Genomic DNA, 22,304 nt, shown 5'->3' with positions numbered 1-22,304 from the left:
TCTGAGGCTCTGGCCCTGAGAAGCCAAGAACAGCTGTGTCAACAACAGCAGTGGGGAAGTGTCTGGCTGCTTGGCTGGATGGGCAAGTCTGATTGTTAGGTGTGTATACTAGAAGCATTGCTGGTACCTTCAAGGATGATATGTAGGCGGTGGCTGAAAATGTGGCCTGGAGATGAAGAACAGAGGTTGGGACCAGAGACACAAATTTGAGAGTCATCTATATTGAGATGAGAGCTGAAGCCTTAGGGAGAGAGAAGGCAGTCAAAGAAGGAAGGTTAGATAAGGAAAAGCCTGAGACAGACTCTTAGGAGGTGTCTGTGTTTTAGGGGTGTGAGGAGGAAGGAGACATAAACAGAGAGCCAGGAAGAATACTAAAAAAAAGGCAAGTGACATAGAAATCTAAGGAAGAGAAAATTTTGGCAAGAAGAGGGGACAGGTACATGACAATTACAATAATGATGACCCCTTCTTACTGAGGGCTTGTTATATGCTAGACATGGTGCTAAGCACTATGAATTTTACGTAAAACATTCATTTCAATGCAATCCTTACCACAGCTCTATGAGTAAAGTACTCCAACTCACATTTTACTAATAAGGACCCAAAGGCTCTGGGAAGTGAGTTGCCCAAGGGCACACAGCCTGGATCCTCATCAGGCTGCCTGTGTGACTTGATTGGAGAGGCTGAGGGATGAGGAAGCGGTGTGTTCTTTGTGAGAGCAGTGAGCACTAAAGTAGGCCTGCAGGACACAGATTGCCCCACTCAGAACCACTGCAAAAAGATGTGTAGAGAAGCACACTCAGGGCGTGCTTCTGCCATAAGGACTGAGGCAAGCGTGGAAATGAGTAATCATAATGTTGGCAACATTCCCTGGTAGCTAGTGCAGTTTTCCCAAACTGGTGATAACCTAATTAATGTATTTGATTACTGGTGATAACTGGTCAGGACACCAGGTATTATCTGATTACACTGTAGTTCAGACAAACAAATTTTCAGGTCTTTTCCTGCCTCAGAGGCAGGTTGGAAACTTGAATGGGAGAATACAGAGTTCTCACCAACTCTAGAGTTACTACCAAAGTTAAAAGGCAGTTTTTTTCTTTTTTGGAGGAGATGGGGAGCAGGGATAAGGATAAAAAAGCTACCTTTTATAACCAAATGACACTGACAAGACAGAACTGTGAGAAGTCAGTGTGATGTTTCATCAAGAAATTTTTTCCATTTACTCTATTTCCATTAGATTATCTACTTGGTTGAAAAGGTCTCTATTAAAGGTACTGGTTTTGTCTGGAACTGCAAAGCCACAGGCTTCTAGATCACTATGCTTAGTTTTGAAGAGGATTCCAATCTCATTTTATTTACTTAACAATCCTATTAGCTAACTCAGGAAGGAATTATTAGTTCTACTACAAGAGGACCACCTAGAACTGAAGCTCACTACCTTGAGGAAAGGCAGCATCCTGTCTCATGTTGTCAGCTTCCCCTACTTTACAGGACTTGGAAAGAGAAAAGGCATGAGAGGCTCCATGAACTAGCAACACCCTACAGCCAACATGCCATCTCTTACCCACAGTGGTATGTGCACACCTCTTTTTCATACCTGGGCAAGTATGAGGTCAGTATATGATTATTTATCTGGAGATATAGGTGTATGTTCGAGAAGGGGAGTGGGGGGGTTCAGCTTGCGTAGCTGGATCATTTAGGAAGTCCCAGATGAGGATTGTGTCATCATGTGAACTACTGACAATCTGGAATTCATCAAACTGGAGTCGGAAAACTCTTCCAGAATGCTCCTAAAGAGGCAACAACAAAAACTTTTGAATTACTCAAAATCAGAAGACACAAATTCAGCAACATGTCAAAAGGAGTCTATGGAAAGGCTATGGTATGCTGATAATTTTATCTACCACATAGCTGTTTCAAGAATACAGAGAAAATTAATTTGGATTAAGGCAGGATGGAAAAGTCAAATATTGAATGGCAGTTGATTTCATACACAAAGGAGTGTTCAGTAGAGCCGAGGCATGTCAAACAGTATGCTAGTTTCTCACTGCTAACTTTCCTTGGCTTAGGCTGAATGAAAACATTCCTCAGTACTTCCCTGACCTTATTCTCTCTGTATCTGTAAGATTCTTCTACAATTAGAGGCCAAGAATTGATAAGCAATAATAAAAGAGATGTACTGGTAAGTATTTATAAATTAATTCTTCCCAATTTGTAAAAGTATTTGCACAATTCATGAAAATTTAACAACTGGCTCTCATAAGCAGGCATAAGCTTACTGTAGCACACCCTGTAACCACCATGCTGATCACAGAAAGCACTCTCACACCCCTATCAATATTGCCTCATCAATTCACTTTTTCTGTTTTTGAATATCATATAAGTACACTCATACAGTATGTATTCTTTTGTGCCAGTTTCTTTTACTCAACAGAGTAAGTTAATTAATTCTCTGTTATTACATGTAACCACCTTTTTTTAAAAATTACTGGTTGATATTCCATTATATGAGCACACTAGAATTTCTCTTTTCTCCTGTGATGAACATACAGGCTGTAGTTTTGGCTATTATAAATAAAGCTGCTATGGACATTTATATATATGTCCTTTGATGGATATATGCTCTTATTTCACCTAGAAGTAGAACTGCTGGGTCATGGAGGCGGTGAATATTTAGCTGAAAAAGATACAGTGAAATAGTTCTTTAGAAGTTCTGTCAATTTATACTCCTACCAGCAATATACCAGAGTTCCATTTGCTCCACATCTTCACCAACAAACTGAAATTGTCAATCTTTTTAATTTTAGCCTTTCTGGTAGGTTTGTAGAGGTATTTTATTGGAATCTTAACTTGCATTTTTCTTTATAAAGTTGAGGAAGTTCCCCTCTAGTCTTAGTTTTCTGAGAGTTTTTATCATGAATGGATGTTGGATTTTGCCAAATGCCTTTTCTGCATCTGTTGACATAATCATGTATTTTTTTCTTCTTTAACTTTTTGATATGATAGATTACATTAATTGATTTTTGAATATTAAACCAGGTTGGCATACCTGGAATAAATCACACTTGGTCATAGTGTATAATTCCTTTTACACATTGTTGGGATTTAATTTGCTAATATTTTGTTGAGAGTTTTTAAATAGTTACTTCATTTTATTGGCATATTATGACCTTTTAAAATATTACACAAATTTTCCTTCTTGTGAAATCACTAAACATAAAGATAGTAAGAAGACCACACTTAAATCTGAAGCACATAGTTTAAAACACTACCAAAAAATCCTACCTAGTAAACTCATATTAGTTATGCAATTGTGTATTTGCCTATCATATAAGTATTAAAAAAAATTTTTTTTTGAATTATGGTAAAAACCACATAACATTTAAACTTACCATTTTATCCATTTTTAAGTATACAGTTCAGTAGTGTTACACATCACATTGTTGTGTAATCAATCTCCAAAACTTTATCTTCTCACAAAACTGAAACTCTATACCCATTGAACTACTCCCCATTCCCTCCTCCCCCAACACCTGGCAACCACCATTCTACTTTCTGTTTGTATGTATTGACTACTTTAGATACCTCATATAAGTGGAATTGTACAGTACTGGTCTTTTTGTGCCTGGTTTGTTTCACTTACAATAATGTCCACAAGTTTCATCCATCATCCATGTTATAGCATGTGGCAGTACTTCATTTCTTTTTAAGGTTGAATAATATTCTGCTGTGTGTGTGTATAACATTTGTTTTATCCATTCATTAGTCACTGAACACTTGGGTTGCTCTTGTAACCCAAATCCATCTCTTGGCTACTGTGCATGATACTGCTATGGATATGGGTATGCAAATATCACTTTGAGATTCTGCTTCCTATTTCTTTGGATATATACAAAGAAGTAGGGGTGCTGGATCAGATGGTCATTCTATCTTTCATATTTTGAGGAACCTCCATACTGTTTTCCATTGAGGCTGCACTATTTTACATTCACAGGTGAACATCTGTGTTCCTGAGATATACTGGTGTGTAGTTTTCTTTTCTTGTAGTATCTTTGGTTTTGGCATTAGGGTAATGTTGGCCTCACAGAATGAGATAGGAAGTATTTGTTCTACTTCCATCTTCTGGAAGATATTGCGGAGATTTGGTATAATATATTCCTTAAACGTTTGGTAGAATTTGCCAGTGAACCCATCTAGCCATGGTCCTTTCTGTTTGGAAGGTTATCAATTATTGATTCAATTTCTTTACAGATATAGGCCTATCTGGGTTGCCTATTTCTTCCTGTGTGAGCTGCGGAAGATTATAGCTTTCAGGAATTGGTCCATTTCATCTACATTATCAAATTTTGGGGAATAGAGCTGTTCACAGTATTCCTTTATTATTAACCTTTTAATGTCCATGGGATTGACAGGGATGCAAAGTTGGGTTTAACATTTAAAAAAAATCAATGTAATACACCAGTGATCAGAAAAAAGGTGAAAATTACATTATCATCTCAATGGACACATACAAAAGCAGTTAACAGGAGCCAACATCCATCCTAATGAAGACTCTCAGCAATCTAGGAAGACAAAGAAACTTCCTAATCTCCTGATAATGGGTATGTACAAAAAAAACCTATACTTAAATGTATCTATCTGGCTATCTATGTCTATCTGTCTATCTATCTATAATATATGAGATGGTAAAAGACCAATGTCTTTTCCCCAACGTAAGGACACCCACTCTTACTCTTTTGAACACTGTACTGAAGGTCTTAGTCAATAAAACAAGAGAAATGAAAGGTACATAGATTAGAAAAGTAGTAAAAGGGTGTTTCTATATACTTGCAATGAACAATACAGAAATTATAATTTAAAAATACCATTTACAATGGAATTAAAAACATGAAATACTTAGGGATAAATATGACAAGAGATGTGTCAGACCTTTACAGTGAAAGCTATAAAATATGCCAAGAAATTTTAAAAGACCTAAACAAATCATATACTATGTTCATGGACAACACTCAATATTGTTAAGTCGATTCTTTCCAAATTGTCTTGGTGATCTAGATTTAACACATTCCAATGAAAATCTCAGCAGGTACTTTTGTTGAAATTGGCAAACAGATCCTAAAATTAACATGAAAATTTAAAGGACTCAAAAAACTTTGAAAAAGAACAAAGTTGAAGGGATCACACTACTTGATTTCAAGAGTTAATAAAAAGCTGTGATAACCAAGATAGTATGATATTTGGTATCAAGATAGACAAAAAGATCAATGGAACTGAAAAGATCCCTAAGTGGACCCACACATACATGGTCAATTGATTTTTGATAGAGCTGCAAAGGCAATTCAGAGGAAGTCTCTTGAATAAATGGTACTGGAACAACTGGACATCCATATGAACTTTGATCCCTAGCTTGTACCATCCACAAAATTAACTCAAGATGAATCATAGACTAAAATGTAAAACCTAAAAGTATAACAATTCTAGAAGAAAACGGGAGGATCTCTGTGACTCTGGATTAAGCAAAGAATTTTGTATATATAATATCAAATAAGATAATCCATAATAGAAAAAGTTGATACACTGGACTTTAAAAATTTAGAATTTCTGCTTTTCTAAAAATACTTCTAAGATAATGAAAAAACAAACCATGGACTGGGAGAAAATATTTCCAAATCATAAATCTAATAAGGACTTGTATCTTTAACATGCAAAATAATTCTCTAAAACTCATTAATAAGAAATTAATAATTTCAAAAAATGAGCAAGAATCAAACACTTCACCTAAGTAGATATACAAATAGCAAAAAAACACATGAAAAGAGGCTCACCATTATTAGTATTAGGGCTACGTATATTAAAATCACAATGAGGTACAATGACATACTTAATAGAATGACTCAGACAAACTGTACTAAGTATTGGCAAGGCTGTGGAGTAACTAGAATTTGCACGCACCATTACATGGTACACATAACTAACTGCTTTGGAAAATAGTTTTGGCAGTTTCTAGAAATATTAAATATACACTTAACATATGACCTGGCATCCTGTTCTTGGGATTTACCTAGAAAAATGAAAACATATGTTCATACAAAAACTTGTATGTAAATCTTTATAGAAACTTTATCTGTAACAGCCCAAAACTGGAAACAATCTAAATTTTTATCAACTGGCAAATGGATAAATGAAGTGTGGCATAGCCATACAATGGAATATTACTATGCAGCAATTTTTCAAAAGGAACAAACTATTGATACAAATCAACATGGGTTAATCTCAAAATAATTATGATTGGCAGAAAGAGGCAAAAGAGAATACATATTGTATGATGCTATTTATAAAACCCTAGAAAACGCAAACCAATCAATACTGATAGATCAGTATCATCTGAGGGTTGGACAGGGGAAAGTGGGGTGGGACAGGAGGGAGGGATTATATAGGGGGCATGAGGATATGTTCATTATCTTGGTTGAAGTGATTGTTTCACTGGTCTGTACATATGTCCAAATATATTAAGTTGTACACTTTAAATAGGTTTATTTTAATGTATGTCAATTATATCTAATAAATCGTTTTTAAAAACTTAGTAAGGCAACTCAATAAATAAATGAGGACATTTGAAAACACTTCACAAAAGAAGATAAGCACATGAAAAGATGTCCTACACCATTAGGTGTAACAAAAATGCAAATTAAAACTATAACCATTTCATAACTACTCAAAAGGCTACAATTTAAAGATAATGACAATACCAGGTGATATCAAGGATGTGGAGAAATGAGACTCTCACACATTGACAGTGAAAAGTAAGATAGTTTGTAAACTCCCAAAAATGCCACTTTGGGAAATAGCTTGGTAGTTCTTTTAACTTTAAACATACACTTTTCATAGGACCCAGAAACTGCACTCCTATGTATCTGCCCAAGAGAAATGAAAATAATGTGTACATACAAAAATCTGTATGGGTGTGTTTTCAGTATCACCCAAAACTGGAAACATCCCAAATGTCCTTAAATTGTTGAATGAACAACCAAATTGGTTCATCCTCACAACGGGCTACTAGTCAGCGATAAAAAAGAACAAAGTACTACCACATGCAACAACATGGATGAATCTCAAAGGAAGTGAAAAAAGCCAAATGCAAAAGCAACACACTGTATGATTTACTTATTTAATATGACATTTGTGAGATAGCAATGCTGTAGGGTCAGAAATCAGATGAACAGCTGCTAGGGGTTGGGGGCAGTGATAAAAAGGGGCATAATTGTTGGGGTGATGGAAATGTTCTGTACCTTAATTGTGAAGTTTACGTAACAGCAAAATTCAAGTACACTAAAGAAAGGGTACATTTTGCTTGGTGTAAATTATACTTCAAAATCCAGATTTAATTTTAAATGAACAAAACCATACATTTTAAAAGAACATGTGAAACATGAGGGTAAAGCATGTCTGGTGCTGAAAGAATGAGATTTAAATCCAACAAGGAAGACAAAGAAATGTATCTCTTCTCCAGAGCAGAGACTGCTTAAACGTTGAAGAGTCTGGATTCAGAAGACTGGGCTTCAAATGCTTGCTCTCATCTTTTTCCTGAGTTGTGCAAAAGATTCTATCCCCTCTGGTGCCCCACCTATTCTTTTTCTAATGGAAGCATCTTTTAACCCTAGGCCATTTTCTAATCTGGGCCTTCGGCAAACACCATGATAAAGAATGTAGAGCTTTTCAAGGTGACATTCCCCAAATGTCAAGTAGGTTAGGCAAGGGGATATATGAGTAACAAAAAAGAGGATTCAAGTTGCTGGAAGCAGCATGCCTTGAATAGGATGCAGAACTAAAGAACTGATTGGGGTTCACACAGACACCCCTAGCACTTTTTGCAGGCACAGGTGTGCCTGTCCTCAGATTCTGGACAAGTTCCAATTTGAGTAATTATGTTCTCTCTCCCTAAGTACCCTGTACTGTGTCTGGAGGATACAGAATTCTTACTTCCTGAACTAAACTATTGTATAGTGTTGCTGTAGAGCTGTTAAACAGCTGCCACATTCCTCTCCATATATAGTCTCAAAAGCACTTTTGGATGAAAGGCGCTATATAAACATATTTTACTGTCATGTATTGGTTGCCCTTCCACTTAGTATTAGGTTTTGTGAGATTCTGACTATCAAATTCAGATTCTAATGACACAGCACATTACTGTTTAATGTCTTCCCTTTCCTGCTCCCCAAGCCCCTCTAAACAAGGCTCTTACCACAAGGGTCCGTAGGCAGAGAGTACCTGCAGGAGCACGGGGGTCCAAAGCAGCTACAAGATCCCACACTTTAATTTTTCTAAAGATCAAAAAGGGGACAAAAATCTTAGTTAAAAGCAAAATTAAGGGAACACAGGAAGAATGGCAAAACTCATGGCAACATATATATGTATATGGTAAATATAGGTTTTATGATAAATGCAGCTCACAGGAATATATAAAAACTTTTTTGTTTTGGAACTTGGTTTTTGCATTCATTCTTGGGTAGAGGTTATTGGTCTTAACAGGGGAAAATGTAAATGATTAAACGAGAAATAGGCTAGCTTTAACCAAACTGAAGACAGTGAATGGTAAAGTTACACTATACTTTGGGGGCCAAAAGGAGATCTTATATATTGGACCTCTTAGTGATATAAGAGATCATTTAGACCTAGAAACCCACAACTCTGAGGCATCTTCTTTCTGGTCAATTCTAGGAATGGCCCAGGTCACATGTGCCAGAGGAGTAGGGCCCATATAAAAGTATTGGAGTTTATATAAGCAAATTCTTATATTTTGGTTCAAGTAAGAGAAGTTCAGCACTTTAAAAAATCAACTATAGGCCATGTCTCCTCAATGTAAATAACAGACAAGCCCAAGAAAGGTGGATACACCTCAAACCAATGGGCAATGAGAAAATACAACTTTGGACTGGGCTGGAGCATATCACCATACCCTGAACAATTTTCAAAGGGTATAACAGTGATGGCTGACTCAAAGAAGAGGAAGTGGGTCTGTTACACTTCTTGCTGTTTGAGTTTTCTTAGTCTGTCAGTATTTCAATCTCATAAACTAAGACAATGTTGTAAGTTAGTTCCTGATACTTAAAAAACTGCTGATATTTGAACTGTAGCCTTCTATTTCCTCAAATTAGGCACCTTGATAAGAAGAAATGGACTTTTTAAGTGAATACTTTTGTAAGAATTTATCATATGCTTAGCATTGCTGGACATGGGATGCATACACAACATGAAAGAATTCCATAACCATTGGCAATGGTTCCATAACTCACTGTAACTGAAATGCTAGGAAAAGTGAAGACAAGAGAGCTGTACTTTTAGGACTCCCTCGCAGAGACCAAAAGTCAAGACACTCCCATGCTAAGCCCCCAAGATACTGCTCTTCAATATTTAAGTTTTATGTATAGGTCGTTATTTTATATGTATATCCTGATATAGTGGGTTTGTTTGGTTCTTTGCTTTATAGGGCAAAACAGACAACCAAAATATTAATGAAAATCAGGAGCAAATGCCATTGAATGATTGGAAAGAACATTTTGGAAAAGAGAAACAAAGGAGAGGTGAATACAGCTGATGCTCGAAAAACATGGGTTTGAACTGGTCACTTAGACAGATTTTTTTTCAATAAATATATTTGAAAATTTTTTTTGAGATTTGCAAGAATTTGAAAAAGTTTTCTTTTCTCTAGCTTACTTTATATAACATATGTGTGAACTGTTTATTAGTAAGGCTTCTGGTCCACAGTAGGCGATTAATAGATAAGTTTTAGGGAAGTCAAAAGTTAGGTATAAATTTTTTACTGTGAGGGGGTTGGTGCCCTTAACCCTCACATTGTTCAAGGGTCAACTGTACAAAGAATAGACACAAGAAACATTGTATCAGATCATTTCTGTGAAATCAACAATCTTTTAGAGAAAAGGAAAGGATATATTTAACAACCTAAAGCAAGAGGGATTTATATTTAGATAATTTTTTAACCCTGCTATTAAACTTACCCATCATAGGCCCCACTGACTATCCTCTTGTTATCAAATCGAATACAGCGCACCAATTCCTCATGGCCTTCTAAAACTCGTAAACATGCACCGCATTCTATGTCCCATAATCTGGAAGAGAAAAATAGAGTCAAGTAAATTTTCATGTATTCTTTTCTAAGCTTGGAATGTTGTAACATTATTTCATAAGTCTTTAAAAAAATCCACAAAAATAAAATCAATCAATACTAATACAAAAACGTATTGCCTTCAATATAATTTGTTTCCTTTCTGCTATATAGCTCAGGCAGAACAATGTATGATTTAAATTCAAATGTTGTATATATTTTCAACATGTGTTTTATATAATTCTGTAACCAGGGTCTCCAACGCATAGAAAGAATGAATTCAGTGTACACGGTTGCATGTGAAGGAAATGACCAAGCCAAGAAAAGTAATGCTTCCTGAAATCACCAAGAGATACACTGTCAGTGATATCTGACCCTCACAAAGCATGTCTACGTCTATTACTGTGGACAGTCTGTTTTTGCCCTCTGTCCAAGACAATCTTGTTCATATAAGAGAAATGCAAAGTAAGTTCTAAAAAAGTTTTATATACTAATTTGAAAACTGTATGTTTTCAGACCAATTCAACTGATTTCTAGGAATGATAGTTTCTTTAGATAAAACAATAGTTGTATCTCATTGTTTTATTAATGGCCTCTTCATCCTCTTAGCACTTCTTTGAAGGAAGGGAGAAGATTGAGACATCATTCAATTTCTATTCATATTTGCATCATTTATTTTTGAGAAGGAAAAACACCAAAAAGGAATTTGCAGATTCTTCATAACTTCAAAGATTGGTAATTCCTTGGCCAATTCTGTAATGCTAAGAAAACAAAATGCACAATTTCTAGTAGGGAAACAAATTTCTTTTAACAGTGGCAGAGGGGAACCCTCCTACACTGCTGGTGGGAATGTAAATTAATTCAACCATTGTGGAAAGCAGTATGGAGGTTCCTCAAAAAGCTCAAAATAGAAACACCATTTGACCCAGGAATTCCACTTCTAGGAATTTACCCTAAGAATGCAGCAGCCCAGTTTGAAAAAGACAGATGCACCCCTATGTTTATCGCAGCACTATTTACAATAGCCAAGAAATGGAAGCAATCTAAGTGTCCATCAGTAGATGAATGGATAAAGAAGATGTGGGTCATATACACAATGGAATATTATTCAGTCATAAGAAGAAAACAAATCCCACCATTTGCAACAACATGGATGGAGCTAGAGGGTATTATGCTCAGTGAAATAAGCCAGGTGGAGAAAGACAAGTACCAAATGATTTCACTCATATGTGGAGTATAAGAACAAAGAAAAACTGAAGGAACAAAACAGCAGCAGAATCACAGAACCCAAGAATGGACTAACAGTTACCAAAGGGAAAGGGACTGGGGAGGATGGTGGGAAGGGAGGGATAAGGGCGGGGGAAAAAGAAAGGGGGCATTAGGATTAGCATGTATAATGTGTGGGGGGGCATGGGGAGGGCTGTACAACACAGAAAAGACAAGTAGTGATTCTACAGCATCTTACTACGCTGATGGACAGTGACTGTAATGGGATTTGTGGGGGAACTTGGTGAAGGGGGGAGCCTAGTAAACAATGTTCTTTATGTAATTGTAGATTAATGATAACAAAACAAAACAAAAAAAAGAACAGTGGCAGAGAGAAATGTCTTTTAGCTATTTATTAGTACTTTTCACCTGCAGATAGGAGAAATTTCAAGAGAAGGGTCTTCACCTCCATCTACTTATCTCTCTTGCCCACTTACTCATCCAAGCAGTACTTTCTAAATAGGTCTATCTGATGATACAACTATTACAGGAAGGAAACACATCAAAAAGGCTTTACTGTGCTGCCTCTCTGCTTGGGGCACACTTTTGATCTCTAAGAAGTTACAGAGAGGAAAATCATTTTATTATAAACATAACACAGTTGAAGATTTGTTTGATCTCTGTGCAAACAATAAATGGCAGGATAATATTGATCCCTTCTGGGTAAGGGCACCTGTTTCTCACCTGATAGTGTTGTCAGAGGAGCCACTCACGACCAGCCTGTCTCTGTACTGCAAACAGGCGATGCCGCGTTTGTGTCCATTTAAGGTCCTTACAAATTCACAAGTACTTGTGTTCCATACCTGAAAAGAAATTTGGCAGTTGATTTGGTGCTTTTAATAGTAAAATTTGTGGCAACTGTAGAGTTTTTGAGGAAGCAGAAAATAGAACTGAATCAACAGGGGCTAGTCAACCTCTCAAAACAAACCAAACAAGCCAAAAAAAGGGACAACTTTCATTCATAGCAGTAATACAGGGCTGATTTGTAGCTGGCTGCTATTACATAAGAATTCCTCAAATTGATTTACTCTTACAGGGGGTTAGTACGTGTAAGATAAATTCCAACCAAAATAAGCAGACAATGAGAGGCAACAAAGGGCCAGGCAGTTTATTTGAGAGCAATCCCGGGCAAGGTTCACCAGTCTACGTAAATGGAGGCTTGAGAAGTTGCGCCCAGCAGGGCAGACAGCAAGTTTTTAAAGAAGGTAGGGGGAGGCAGAGCAAAGGTATACAGTGGCGCGAGGATTGGCTCGCCTAGGGTACGTGGGGGTCTCTCATTGGCCTTTAGACAGGTACTGGAAAGTTACCATTACTCTAAAGGGAGGTCTCAAGTTAGGAACTCCTGGAATGTTGTCCGATCAGACCCTGGAATGTTGTCAGACCAGAACCTGTTGGTCTCTTTGCCTTGTTTGGTGAGGCCTGAGCCTGTCCAGCAGACTCACCCCTTCCCCTGGTGCCTCCAGTCTTACAGTATGGTCTTGCAGACAAATTTTCTTGAATCTAAATTTATCCCTCCCCTTCTCATACTTACCATTATTTATAGGAATGAAATAACTAACCAAAAGTATCACACAGCCTGTCTCACTCATTACCTTTTTACACACAGACCAGTATCTGAATTAAATATTAAGTTACTCTACAGTGATATTTAAACATGAAATTTCTTTTGACCAGATTTTCACATGAACTCCCCTACTCCAAGGCAGGGACTTACTGAAAAATGCCTTGTTACCTTTATAGTCCGATCTCCTGATGCAGAGACAATGTACTTGTCATCAAAGTCTACAACATTGACAGCAGCTCGGTGTCCGACTAGCACCCTCCGGAGAGTGATGTCAGTTGGGGAGGCCATATCCCATACAGCAATGGAACGGTCTTTGGAGCAGGTCACCATCATGCCATTATTGAAACGCAAGTGCAAAACTGCTTCACAATGGTGAATCAATGTATTTAGCATTTCACCTGTATTTACATCCCACACCCTGGAAGAAACATTAAGATGGTTATCTGAGATTTTGACGGTAGTCATGCCACAATCTATTACCACTATTTGACCACCGTACTCCTCGCCCCTCCTGCCCCATGTTCATAGTGTTACACCCCACTCTTCTTTTGCAGCTTTGAAGTAGAGCTGAGATTAAAAAGTACTCATGGACGATGGGGAAGTGGCGGTTAGAGGAATGGACTGAAAGCATAGGAAAAAGAAGGGGATGACTGCTGCCAATGTGAAATCCTTAAGACATACTACTTGAAATCTGGGCAAATTGTTGAGGGGGGAATGAGGTTGCACCTACCATCACCTACTAATTGGGCCGACTTCAAGATTATTATGAAATTTCTGGCATTCATTATGATACCATTAATGAGAGATATTTTAAACTGAGAATATGATTAATAACAGCAGCATTACTGCCCCATGGATAGTCCTCAAGAACTAGAACTGATAAGGCCAAGAAGGTTCTGTATCAGACTGGCTTAGTACTATTTTGAGCTTGATGACTCTGAATCTTAGATTTCACCACATAGGTCAAGGTTCAAGATTACCTAGACCCCGAAGTCTAAGGCCTCATTTCTGTGTTTTGAATGGGGGTCGGGATCAAGAATAGCCATTTCAATGTAGATATGGGCTTCCCAGCAAGCATATGGGACCCTTGGATAGCTGGAGATGTGATTATATATCTTACTTTGATTACTCTATTTTTGTGTATTTGCTTCATTTTTTATAACACATTTTATTTCCTTTTCTAGTTTAACCTCCTCTTTTAGAAAATCATTTTTTTCCTTATCCTATATATGATGTTAGCCTTTACAATGTTTCAGCTTCCTTGAGGCACTTCACAAGCACCAATAAATGTTAAATGTCGATAACTATAAGAACTGAGTTTGCTATGCCTTTAAGTCAAAAGACAAGAAACAGGAACAGCCCTTTCTATTCAGAGGATAATTTGGAATGGTAAACATTTAACTTCAGAGAATCTAACAATAAAGTTAACTGCTTCTTCTCTACTTTTTTTTTAACTTACTTTTGATGCATTATGTCTGCTAAATCCTTTAGCTTAGGGCAAAATTCCTAACAGAGGTTTCCAGCAGCTCTGCTGGTACCCAGAACTCAAGCTACACTGGACTCCAGCAGCATAATGGCTGTGTCATCAAATCACTAATGCCTCTGGAAACTGAAAGCCCCTCCTTGAGGGAAGCTAGCAATTAAAAACTGCAGGGACAGCAGGGGAGGGGCTGACAAAGGGAGAGCATTGCTCACCTGTACACATTTTATGGGAGATAATGCATGCCTGTACTACAGTTAAAACCACCTGAAAGGAAGGCTTCATTCCATTCCTGTCATTCCCTCGTGAGGTGGTTTTTGTAAGGAATACAGGCTTACTAAGTTTTTATAATGGATGAGTCCCTCAAATTCAAATAGAATATATAGCTTCTTAACTGTACAAAAATGTAAACTTAATCATTCCTAAATTAAGTTTTCTAGTTGTAGATGGACACATGATTATGGTAGTGGATGGTTTATTCTTCTTTGCTTATGAAGTTTCAGAGCTGTGTTCATGCAGATATATATAAAATTCTATCAGTGACAAAGAACAGAGAGATCTTATATTTCAGAGTTTAAAAGATTGCTTGACATTTTTTACCTGACTGTGGAATCTGATGATCCAGTGATGATCACTCTCTCGTCATACTGGAGACACAGGACAGAACCCGTGTGACCTGTGAGAATTCGCTTGCATTCCAATGTGCTTTTATCCCAGATCTAGGAGAACAAACAAGATTCTTCTGATCACTGTGATAATAAGGTGCTGCAGAGACTTGCTGGCTCTCTTAAATGTCTGATTCCCCAAAAGAATCAAAGCTCAGACTAGGGTGGAATGCATTCTTTTCTACAGGTAAAGCTAAGCACTGATACATATGTGGCTTCAGTACTAATGCAAGCTTTATTCCTTTTCATTAAGGAACAGTGACAGCCTATAATTATGTGAGGACCAAAACAGTAATAGCCACTCAGTGTGCTTCATAAAGGGAATTTAACGTTAGAACTATCCATTTGTATTCGCTTCTAGAGAGATAGGTATTTGTCCTTTAAGGAAACGATTCTGGCTTTGGGACTGGAAATAATCTAAAACTCTCACTCACTGTCTGGAAATAATGCCTAGAGTTGATGCTTTGGATTGCTTTATGAATGTGGTCACCCTTGCTCCTTCAGTTACCTTCCTAACTGAAGAGACCTCACCTTGATTGTGTTGTCTCGAAGGCCGCTTACTATCTTCTGATCATCATACTGTAAACAGTAAACTCCTTTGCTTGTTTCACTTCGGCAGTGGATTCTCTGTAAACTATGTCTTCCACATCTCCAATTAGATTCTATTGTCTGAGAAGAAGGAATGATAGAGGCAATAAACAGGAAAGGACCAAGAACTAAACTCTTATCTGATTTTTCTGGCAACCAATGACACTGCTCAATGCTTTACACTGATGGATGAACAAGACTTAAGGCAAACTAAAAATATGTTTAAAAAAAACCACTATTTAAACTTGCAGAGTATTCTCCCATTTGCAAAGTTATTACAGATTTATTTTCTAGAACTTTCCTGCATGTAACTTGTATAATTATATAACAAACCTGGTGAAAAGAGAGTGCTCACCAATAGAAGGCAGGCTGGTACTATAGGAGGTTATGTGATCAGTGCTCTTCTTATATATGTGGTGGCCATTTCTACCAGTGAAAGTCCATGGAGGCACAATTCAGAAGATATTTGAGTATCAGCTTGTAAGTGCAACTTTAACAGTATCACTACTATTGTATGAAGATGTCAATTCTCTCTCACATCTATTTATCTATCAGTAAACGTTTTTAAAAGCTTTAAAATTTTTGTCTAACAATTTATATTACCTACCCTATTTACTTGTAAAGAAATTGATTTTTTAACCCCATCAATAAACGTTAATGGGTTTGATGTAACAATACTGTTACTGAAGAATGCTGATGATTCTCTAGTATTTGGCAAATACCCAAATATACATAGATTCTTACCTCAATGTCTTGTATAATTTTAGGATAAAGTGCTCTATAAAAAGAGTTGGGAGGAGCATTCCCATCAGGAGGTTTGTTTTTGAATAAATACTGTCCCCTAAAAAAACAACAAATATTTCCCAATAAAAATCATAGTATTATACATTTACAAGGAGCTTCAGATTTCTTCAAAGTGTTTTCACAGTTACTATTCCATATAACCTCCATAACTAGCCTGAAGAGGGGTGAAGTTAAGCCCGATTTCAGGAGTCCTATGTCAAAGAGTAACTTTGTGCTTTAAGGAATTTGACCAATATTTGTGTGCTTTTTGGGTAAAACAGGATTTATAGTGTAGAATACCAGAGTATCAGGTCTTCAGGAATATTATAATGTCAACAGACAGACAGAATAGATACAATCAGAAATTATCTATTGGTCTATCAGACCTTTATATAGACAGATTCATTGGCCTTATTTTTTGAAAAATTTGATAGTGACTGATAACTACTCTGAACTAGGCACAGGGCCCACAGTCTTTTTTTCACTGAGTAAAGTTGTGCCCATGTCAGTGGAGCCTAGCAGCATGGGCAGCAGGAATGCCTCCATCATGAAGATAATTTTTCCTAGTCTTCATTTATTTGGGGTAAGGTGTGCTGGCGGCTCAGGCACCCAGGCTGTTGGTGATCGGTGTAGCTATGCTTTAAAAAGCACAACTGAGTTAGTTTCAAAAGAAAACAAAGGGATCACAGGAGTGTCCAGGAGCATGTAAAGAAGAAGATGGAAAGAAATGCCTAAGAGCACAGTGCTATCAAGCCTAAGGCATGAAATTTGACTTGCACAGGTGTGTTCCTCGCTATGTACATACACACATGCATTTTACTGCCTTCCTTGATTCCAGTGAGCAATACTTGTTAGCTTCTCCTTCCTTATGACAGCACATCTCTGGAATACTCATATCCCAAGCTAGATCTTTGCTACCAAAAAAATCAGTAAATGGCAATCACTTCCTGCTGGGTAAAAAATTTAATTCCTCATCCTGAAGTTAAGAACCCACTGAACACGGTGTGGAAGCTAGTAAACCCCACTATGGGTGTACTAACTGCTGTTCTCACTGGCACTGTGCCTTGCAAAGTGGAGATAGGCAGAAATGCCTCTGAGTGTAATCCTGGCACCAGAGAAATCATGTTTTCTCTGGGCCAGTCATCTACTCCTCCCTCTATAGCTCCATTACAATATAATTAATTGTTTAATGTCTCCAGGAGTGCTTCTTCTCTGCCCTCTTCCTATTATACACCTTGAAAATTAGTTGAGAAAATTCCTATCAGGAAGGTAGCTGGCATTGACTTCTTTGTTAATACAGAAAGGGAAATCTGCTATGGAGAAGCTAAAATAAATATTTTTTAAAAAGGGACTGATAGGTTTGGGGGGGTACGGGGAGGGCTGTGCAACACAGAGAAGACAGGTGGTGATTATACAGCATCTTGCTACGCTGATGGACAGTGACTGTAGTGGGGTATGTGGGGGGGACTTGGTGAGGGGAGGAGTCTGGTAAACATAGTGTTCTTCATGTAACTGTAGATTAATGATACCAAAATTTAAAAAAAAAGGGATTGATAGGAACAAGAAACATGATACCAACATAAAGGAAGTGGCAAACAAGACACATTATGAAATAATTCTGGCTTAAGGGAACACTTCTCTGAAAAATTTTACCCTATAAAATACATTGTAAGCAAACAAAAGATTTTGAATAAAGAGATTCTAAACCTGGTTGATAATTACAATTTAATAACTTCAACTCCAACGTCCTTTAATGAGGTAGGAATCACTATATTTATTTTGCAGATGAAGCTTAGGTAACTTGCCCAAGGTCATATAGCTAGTGAGTAGGCATCTGAATCTAAGCATGACTTCAGAGCCCACACTCAACTATTTTATTATCTCTCAATGCCCACCATTCCTCAGAAACTCCTGTCCTCCTTTTATTTTCTGGCAATAGTATACAATCACCCCAGGATTTTCTTCATATGTAGTGAAATTATGTCTACCATCCTAAAGAAAGAGAAATCACATAAACTGCTTATCCCATTTTCTGTCACACTGTATTTATCATGCCTTGCTAAACTCTCTGAATTTCTTCAAAGGTGCTACAAAAAATGGTGGCTAGGTGTTGACAACCAGTTTCTCAGTCTATATCTATGTTGTAAAGTCAAAACCTTTTATGATGGAAGCACTTTGACAGTAAGGAATACTTCTATGTGAAATGCCTAGTACCTTTGAGAGTATGAATACATGATAAATGCTAATATTAAATTCAGAATGTTATCATGAAATGTGATCTCCTGATTAAGAAAATGGACTTTCTCAAGTGGTCTTTTATTATACATTTAAGAATTACCATTACTGAGCAGAGAGAATATATTCAGTATTATTCAAGAGAGAAAAGGACAGAGTTCATGTCTTGAGGCAGACTGTAAAATTCCTCTAGGTACAAAATACAACAGCAGAGTGAAGTTAAGCCTAAAGTTTTATTATAAAACTATTTTCACTTATTTGTTTCTGGTTTGAGGAAATGGAAGAAACTTACAAAGAAAGCATTTGGGGACAGGTATAATAGGAAGACTTTATAGACATAGTATAGTAGTAGGCTTGGTAAGATAACTTGAAAGAAAAAGATGAGAAACTGATCATAGATTAGATTGCTTTAAAAAGTGGGAGAGGACGCTAACACAGGAAGAAAGGTGACACATAAACATATAAGCAGCCACCAAAAGTCAAGGGGATACTGGAGGAGGTCTACATGGGGTAGACAAATCTGTAATTTCATGGGGCTATATCAAGCCAAGATGATAAATGGGGCCAAAGATAAAAGAATATAATCAGGACTTAGAAGGATACTGAAAAGAGCAAGAATAGGTTTCTATGTTTGAAGAGATAGGGGAGGTGATAATTAGTGCTGGATCCTAGATTATTTCTCAGTTGCACATTAACATAAATTTAAACGGCCAAGAGGCCACTTTTTCAATGATCTTATTTTTCTTTGTAACTAACATAACAGACCTTACTGTTCAGTGCCAACCTTAAGCAAAATTGTGGAGCCTGTTTATTTTTGGCATTTTTACATGTATTTGTCCATCTAGTTCTTGGTCTCCCTGACTCAAAAAAAGACTGTAAACTCTCAATGTCTGATAAACGTTTACTGTCATTTACACTCCAAATGGGAATAAAGTATATTTTATAGCTATGGGAATGAATCTCTGCAACAGAAATTTCAGGTTGGAAGTTATTTGGAGGAGTTTCTTTCTTCCTTTTCTCTTCTTTTTTTCTCCCCCAAGGGGTAGAGGAATATTCCGAGCTGCTCTAAAATCTTCCATTTAGGTAACTGCCTGTTCTATTTGTAAGGCTGGTCCTGGCATACTTATTCCTTTAAATGACATATAACTATGTATTTTTTTACTTTTTTATACTACAAAGACTTTATCTCCAAAGTGTAAAGTAAGTTATGAAAGATAAGGTTTCCAAAGAAATAAAAGGCATCCAGATTGGCAAGGAAGAAGTTAAACTGTCCCTGTTTGCAGATGACATGATATTGTACATAAAAAATCCTAAAGCATCCACATCAAAACTATTAGATCTAATATCTGAATTCAGCAAAGTTGCAGGATATAAAATTAACACACAGAAATCTGTGGCATTTCTATACACTAACAATGAACTAGCAGAGAGAGAAATCAGGAAAACAATTCCATTCACAACTGCATCAAAGAGAATAAAATACCTAGGAATAAACCTAACCAAGGACGTGAAAGACCTATACTCTGAAAACTACAAGACACTCATGAGAGAAATTAAAGAAGATACCAATAAATGGCAACACATCCCGTGCTCATGGATAGGAAGAATTAATATTGTCAAAATGGCCATCCTGCCTAAAGCAATCTACAGATTCAATGCAATTTCTAACAAAATACAAACAACATTCTTCAACGAACTAGAGAAAATAGTTCTAAAATTCATATGGAACCACAAAAGACCCTAAATAGCCAAAGCAATCCTGAGAAGGAAGAATAAAGCAGGGGGGATTATGCTCCCCAACTTCAAGCTCCACTACAAAGCCACAGTAATCAAGACAATTTGGTACTGGCACAAGAACAGACCCATAGACCAGTGGAACAGACTAGAGAGACCTGATATAAACCCAACCATATATGGTCAGTTAATATATGATAAAGGAGCCATGGACATACAACGGGGAAATGACAGCCTCTTCAACAGCTGGTGTTGGCAAAACTGGACAGCTACATGTAAGAGAATGGAACTGGATTATTGTTTAACCCCATAGATAAAAGTAAACTCAAAATGGATAAAAGACCTGAATGTAAGTCATGAAACCATAAAACTTTGAGAAGACAACATAGGCAAAAATCTCCTGAATATAAGCATGAGCAACTTCTTCCTGAACACATCTCCTTGAGCAAGGGAAACAAAAGCAAAAATGAACAAGTGGGACTATATTAAACTAAAAAGTTTCTGTACGGCAAAAGACACCATCAACAGAACAAAAAGGCACCCTACAGTATGAGACAATATATTTGTAAATGACATATCCAACAAGGGGTTAACATCCAAAATATATAAAGAACTTACACGCCTCAACATCCAAAAAGCAAATAATCCAATTAACAAATGGGTAGAGGATATGAAGAGACAGTTCTCCAAAGAAGAAATTCAGATGGCCAACAGAAACGTGAAAAGAAGCTCCACATTGCTAATCATCAGGGAAATGCAAATTAAAACCACAATGAGATACCACCTCACACTAGTAAGGATGGCCAGCATCGAAAAGACTAAGAACAACAAATGCTGGCGAGGATGCAGAGAAAGGGGAACCCTCCTACACTGCTGGTGGGAATGAAAGCTAGTTCAACCATTGTGGAAAGCAATATGGAGGTTCCTCAAAAAACTAAAAATAGAAATACCATTTGACCTGGGATTCGCACTCCTTGGAATTTACCCAAAGAATACATCTTCTCAGATTCAAAAAGACATATGCACCCCTATGTTTATCGCAGCAGTTTTTACAATAGCCAAGATATGGAAGCAACCTAAGTGTCCATCAGTAGATGAATGGATAAAGAAGATGTGGTACATATATACAATGGAATACTATTCAGCCATAAGAAAGAAACAAATCCTACCATTTGCAACAATATGGATGGAGCTGGAGGACATCATGCTCAGTGAAATAAGCCAGGTGGAGAAAGACAAGTGACAAATGATTTCCCTCATTTGTGGAGTATAACAACGAAGCAAAACTGAAGGAACAAAATAGCAGCAGACTCAGAGACTCCAAGAAAGAACTAGTGGTTACCAAAGGAAAGGGGTGTGGGGGGAGGGGAGCGGGAGGGCGGGTGGGGAGGGAGGGAGAAGCGAATTGAAGGGTATTATGTTTAGTACACATGGTGTGGGGGATCACAGGGAAAAAAGTGTAGCACAGAGAAGGCAAATAGTGAATCTGTGGCATCTTGCTGCACTGATGGACAGTGCCTGCATTGGGGTATGGGTGGGGACTTGATAATATGGGTGAATGTAGTAACCACATTGTTTTTTTCATGTGAAACCTTCATAAGAGTGTATATCAATAATACCTTAATAAATAATAAAAAATGAAAAAAGAAAGATAAGGTTTCCATTTTTCTATACAGTGAAATAAGTGAGAATAAGAAAAACATATTTGGGAAGGAGAAATAACAATATGCTTTCATTTATGCAATTTTTAAACAGTAAATTAATTGTCTGGCATTTGCTTCCTTTGAGTTTGAGAGACATTTTAAAGTCTTCCCAGTAGCCAGAATAGCTGGCATCTCTTGAAGCACTTGGTTTAATATTTAGAGG

At 37.1% G+C, this 22,304-nt stretch overlaps 1 protein-coding gene across 9 annotated transcripts in view; it reads right to left on the bottom strand.

Moving 5' to 3' along the window:
• Window positions 1-22,304, bottom strand: part of BTRC (beta-transducin repeat containing E3 ubiquitin protein ligase) — a 271,763-nt gene that overhangs the window by 4,904 nt on the left and 244,555 nt on the right. For all 9 annotated transcript variants that reach the window (XR_005027378.2, XM_036898777.2, XM_057506234.1 and 6 more), the window contains 8 exons: window positions 16,431-16,527; window positions 15,630-15,767; window positions 15,034-15,152; window positions 13,122-13,371; window positions 12,074-12,192; window positions 10,017-10,127; window positions 8,243-8,321; window positions 1,598-1,790 (listed from right to left, as the gene is read on the bottom strand). Coding sequence is in view for 8 of the 9 variants with exons in the window: in XM_036898777.2 (XP_036754672.1) it covers window positions 1,629-1,790; window positions 8,243-8,321; window positions 10,017-10,127; window positions 12,074-12,192; window positions 13,122-13,371; window positions 15,034-15,152; window positions 15,630-15,767; window positions 16,431-16,527 (1,075 nt within the window). In the remaining variant the exon portion in view is untranslated. The remainder of the gene's footprint in view (window positions 1-1,597; window positions 1,791-8,242; window positions 8,322-10,016; window positions 10,128-12,073; window positions 12,193-13,121; window positions 13,372-15,033; window positions 15,153-15,629; window positions 15,768-16,430; window positions 16,528-22,304) is intronic.

This window comes from Manis pentadactyla, chromosome 8 (genome assembly GCF_030020395.1).
Source record: "Manis pentadactyla isolate mManPen7 chromosome 8, mManPen7.hap1, whole genome shotgun sequence".
Classification (NCBI taxonomy): Eukaryota; Metazoa; Chordata; class Mammalia; order Pholidota; family Manidae; genus Manis; species Manis pentadactyla.
This window is presented reverse-complemented; position numbering and strand designations above follow the sequence as displayed.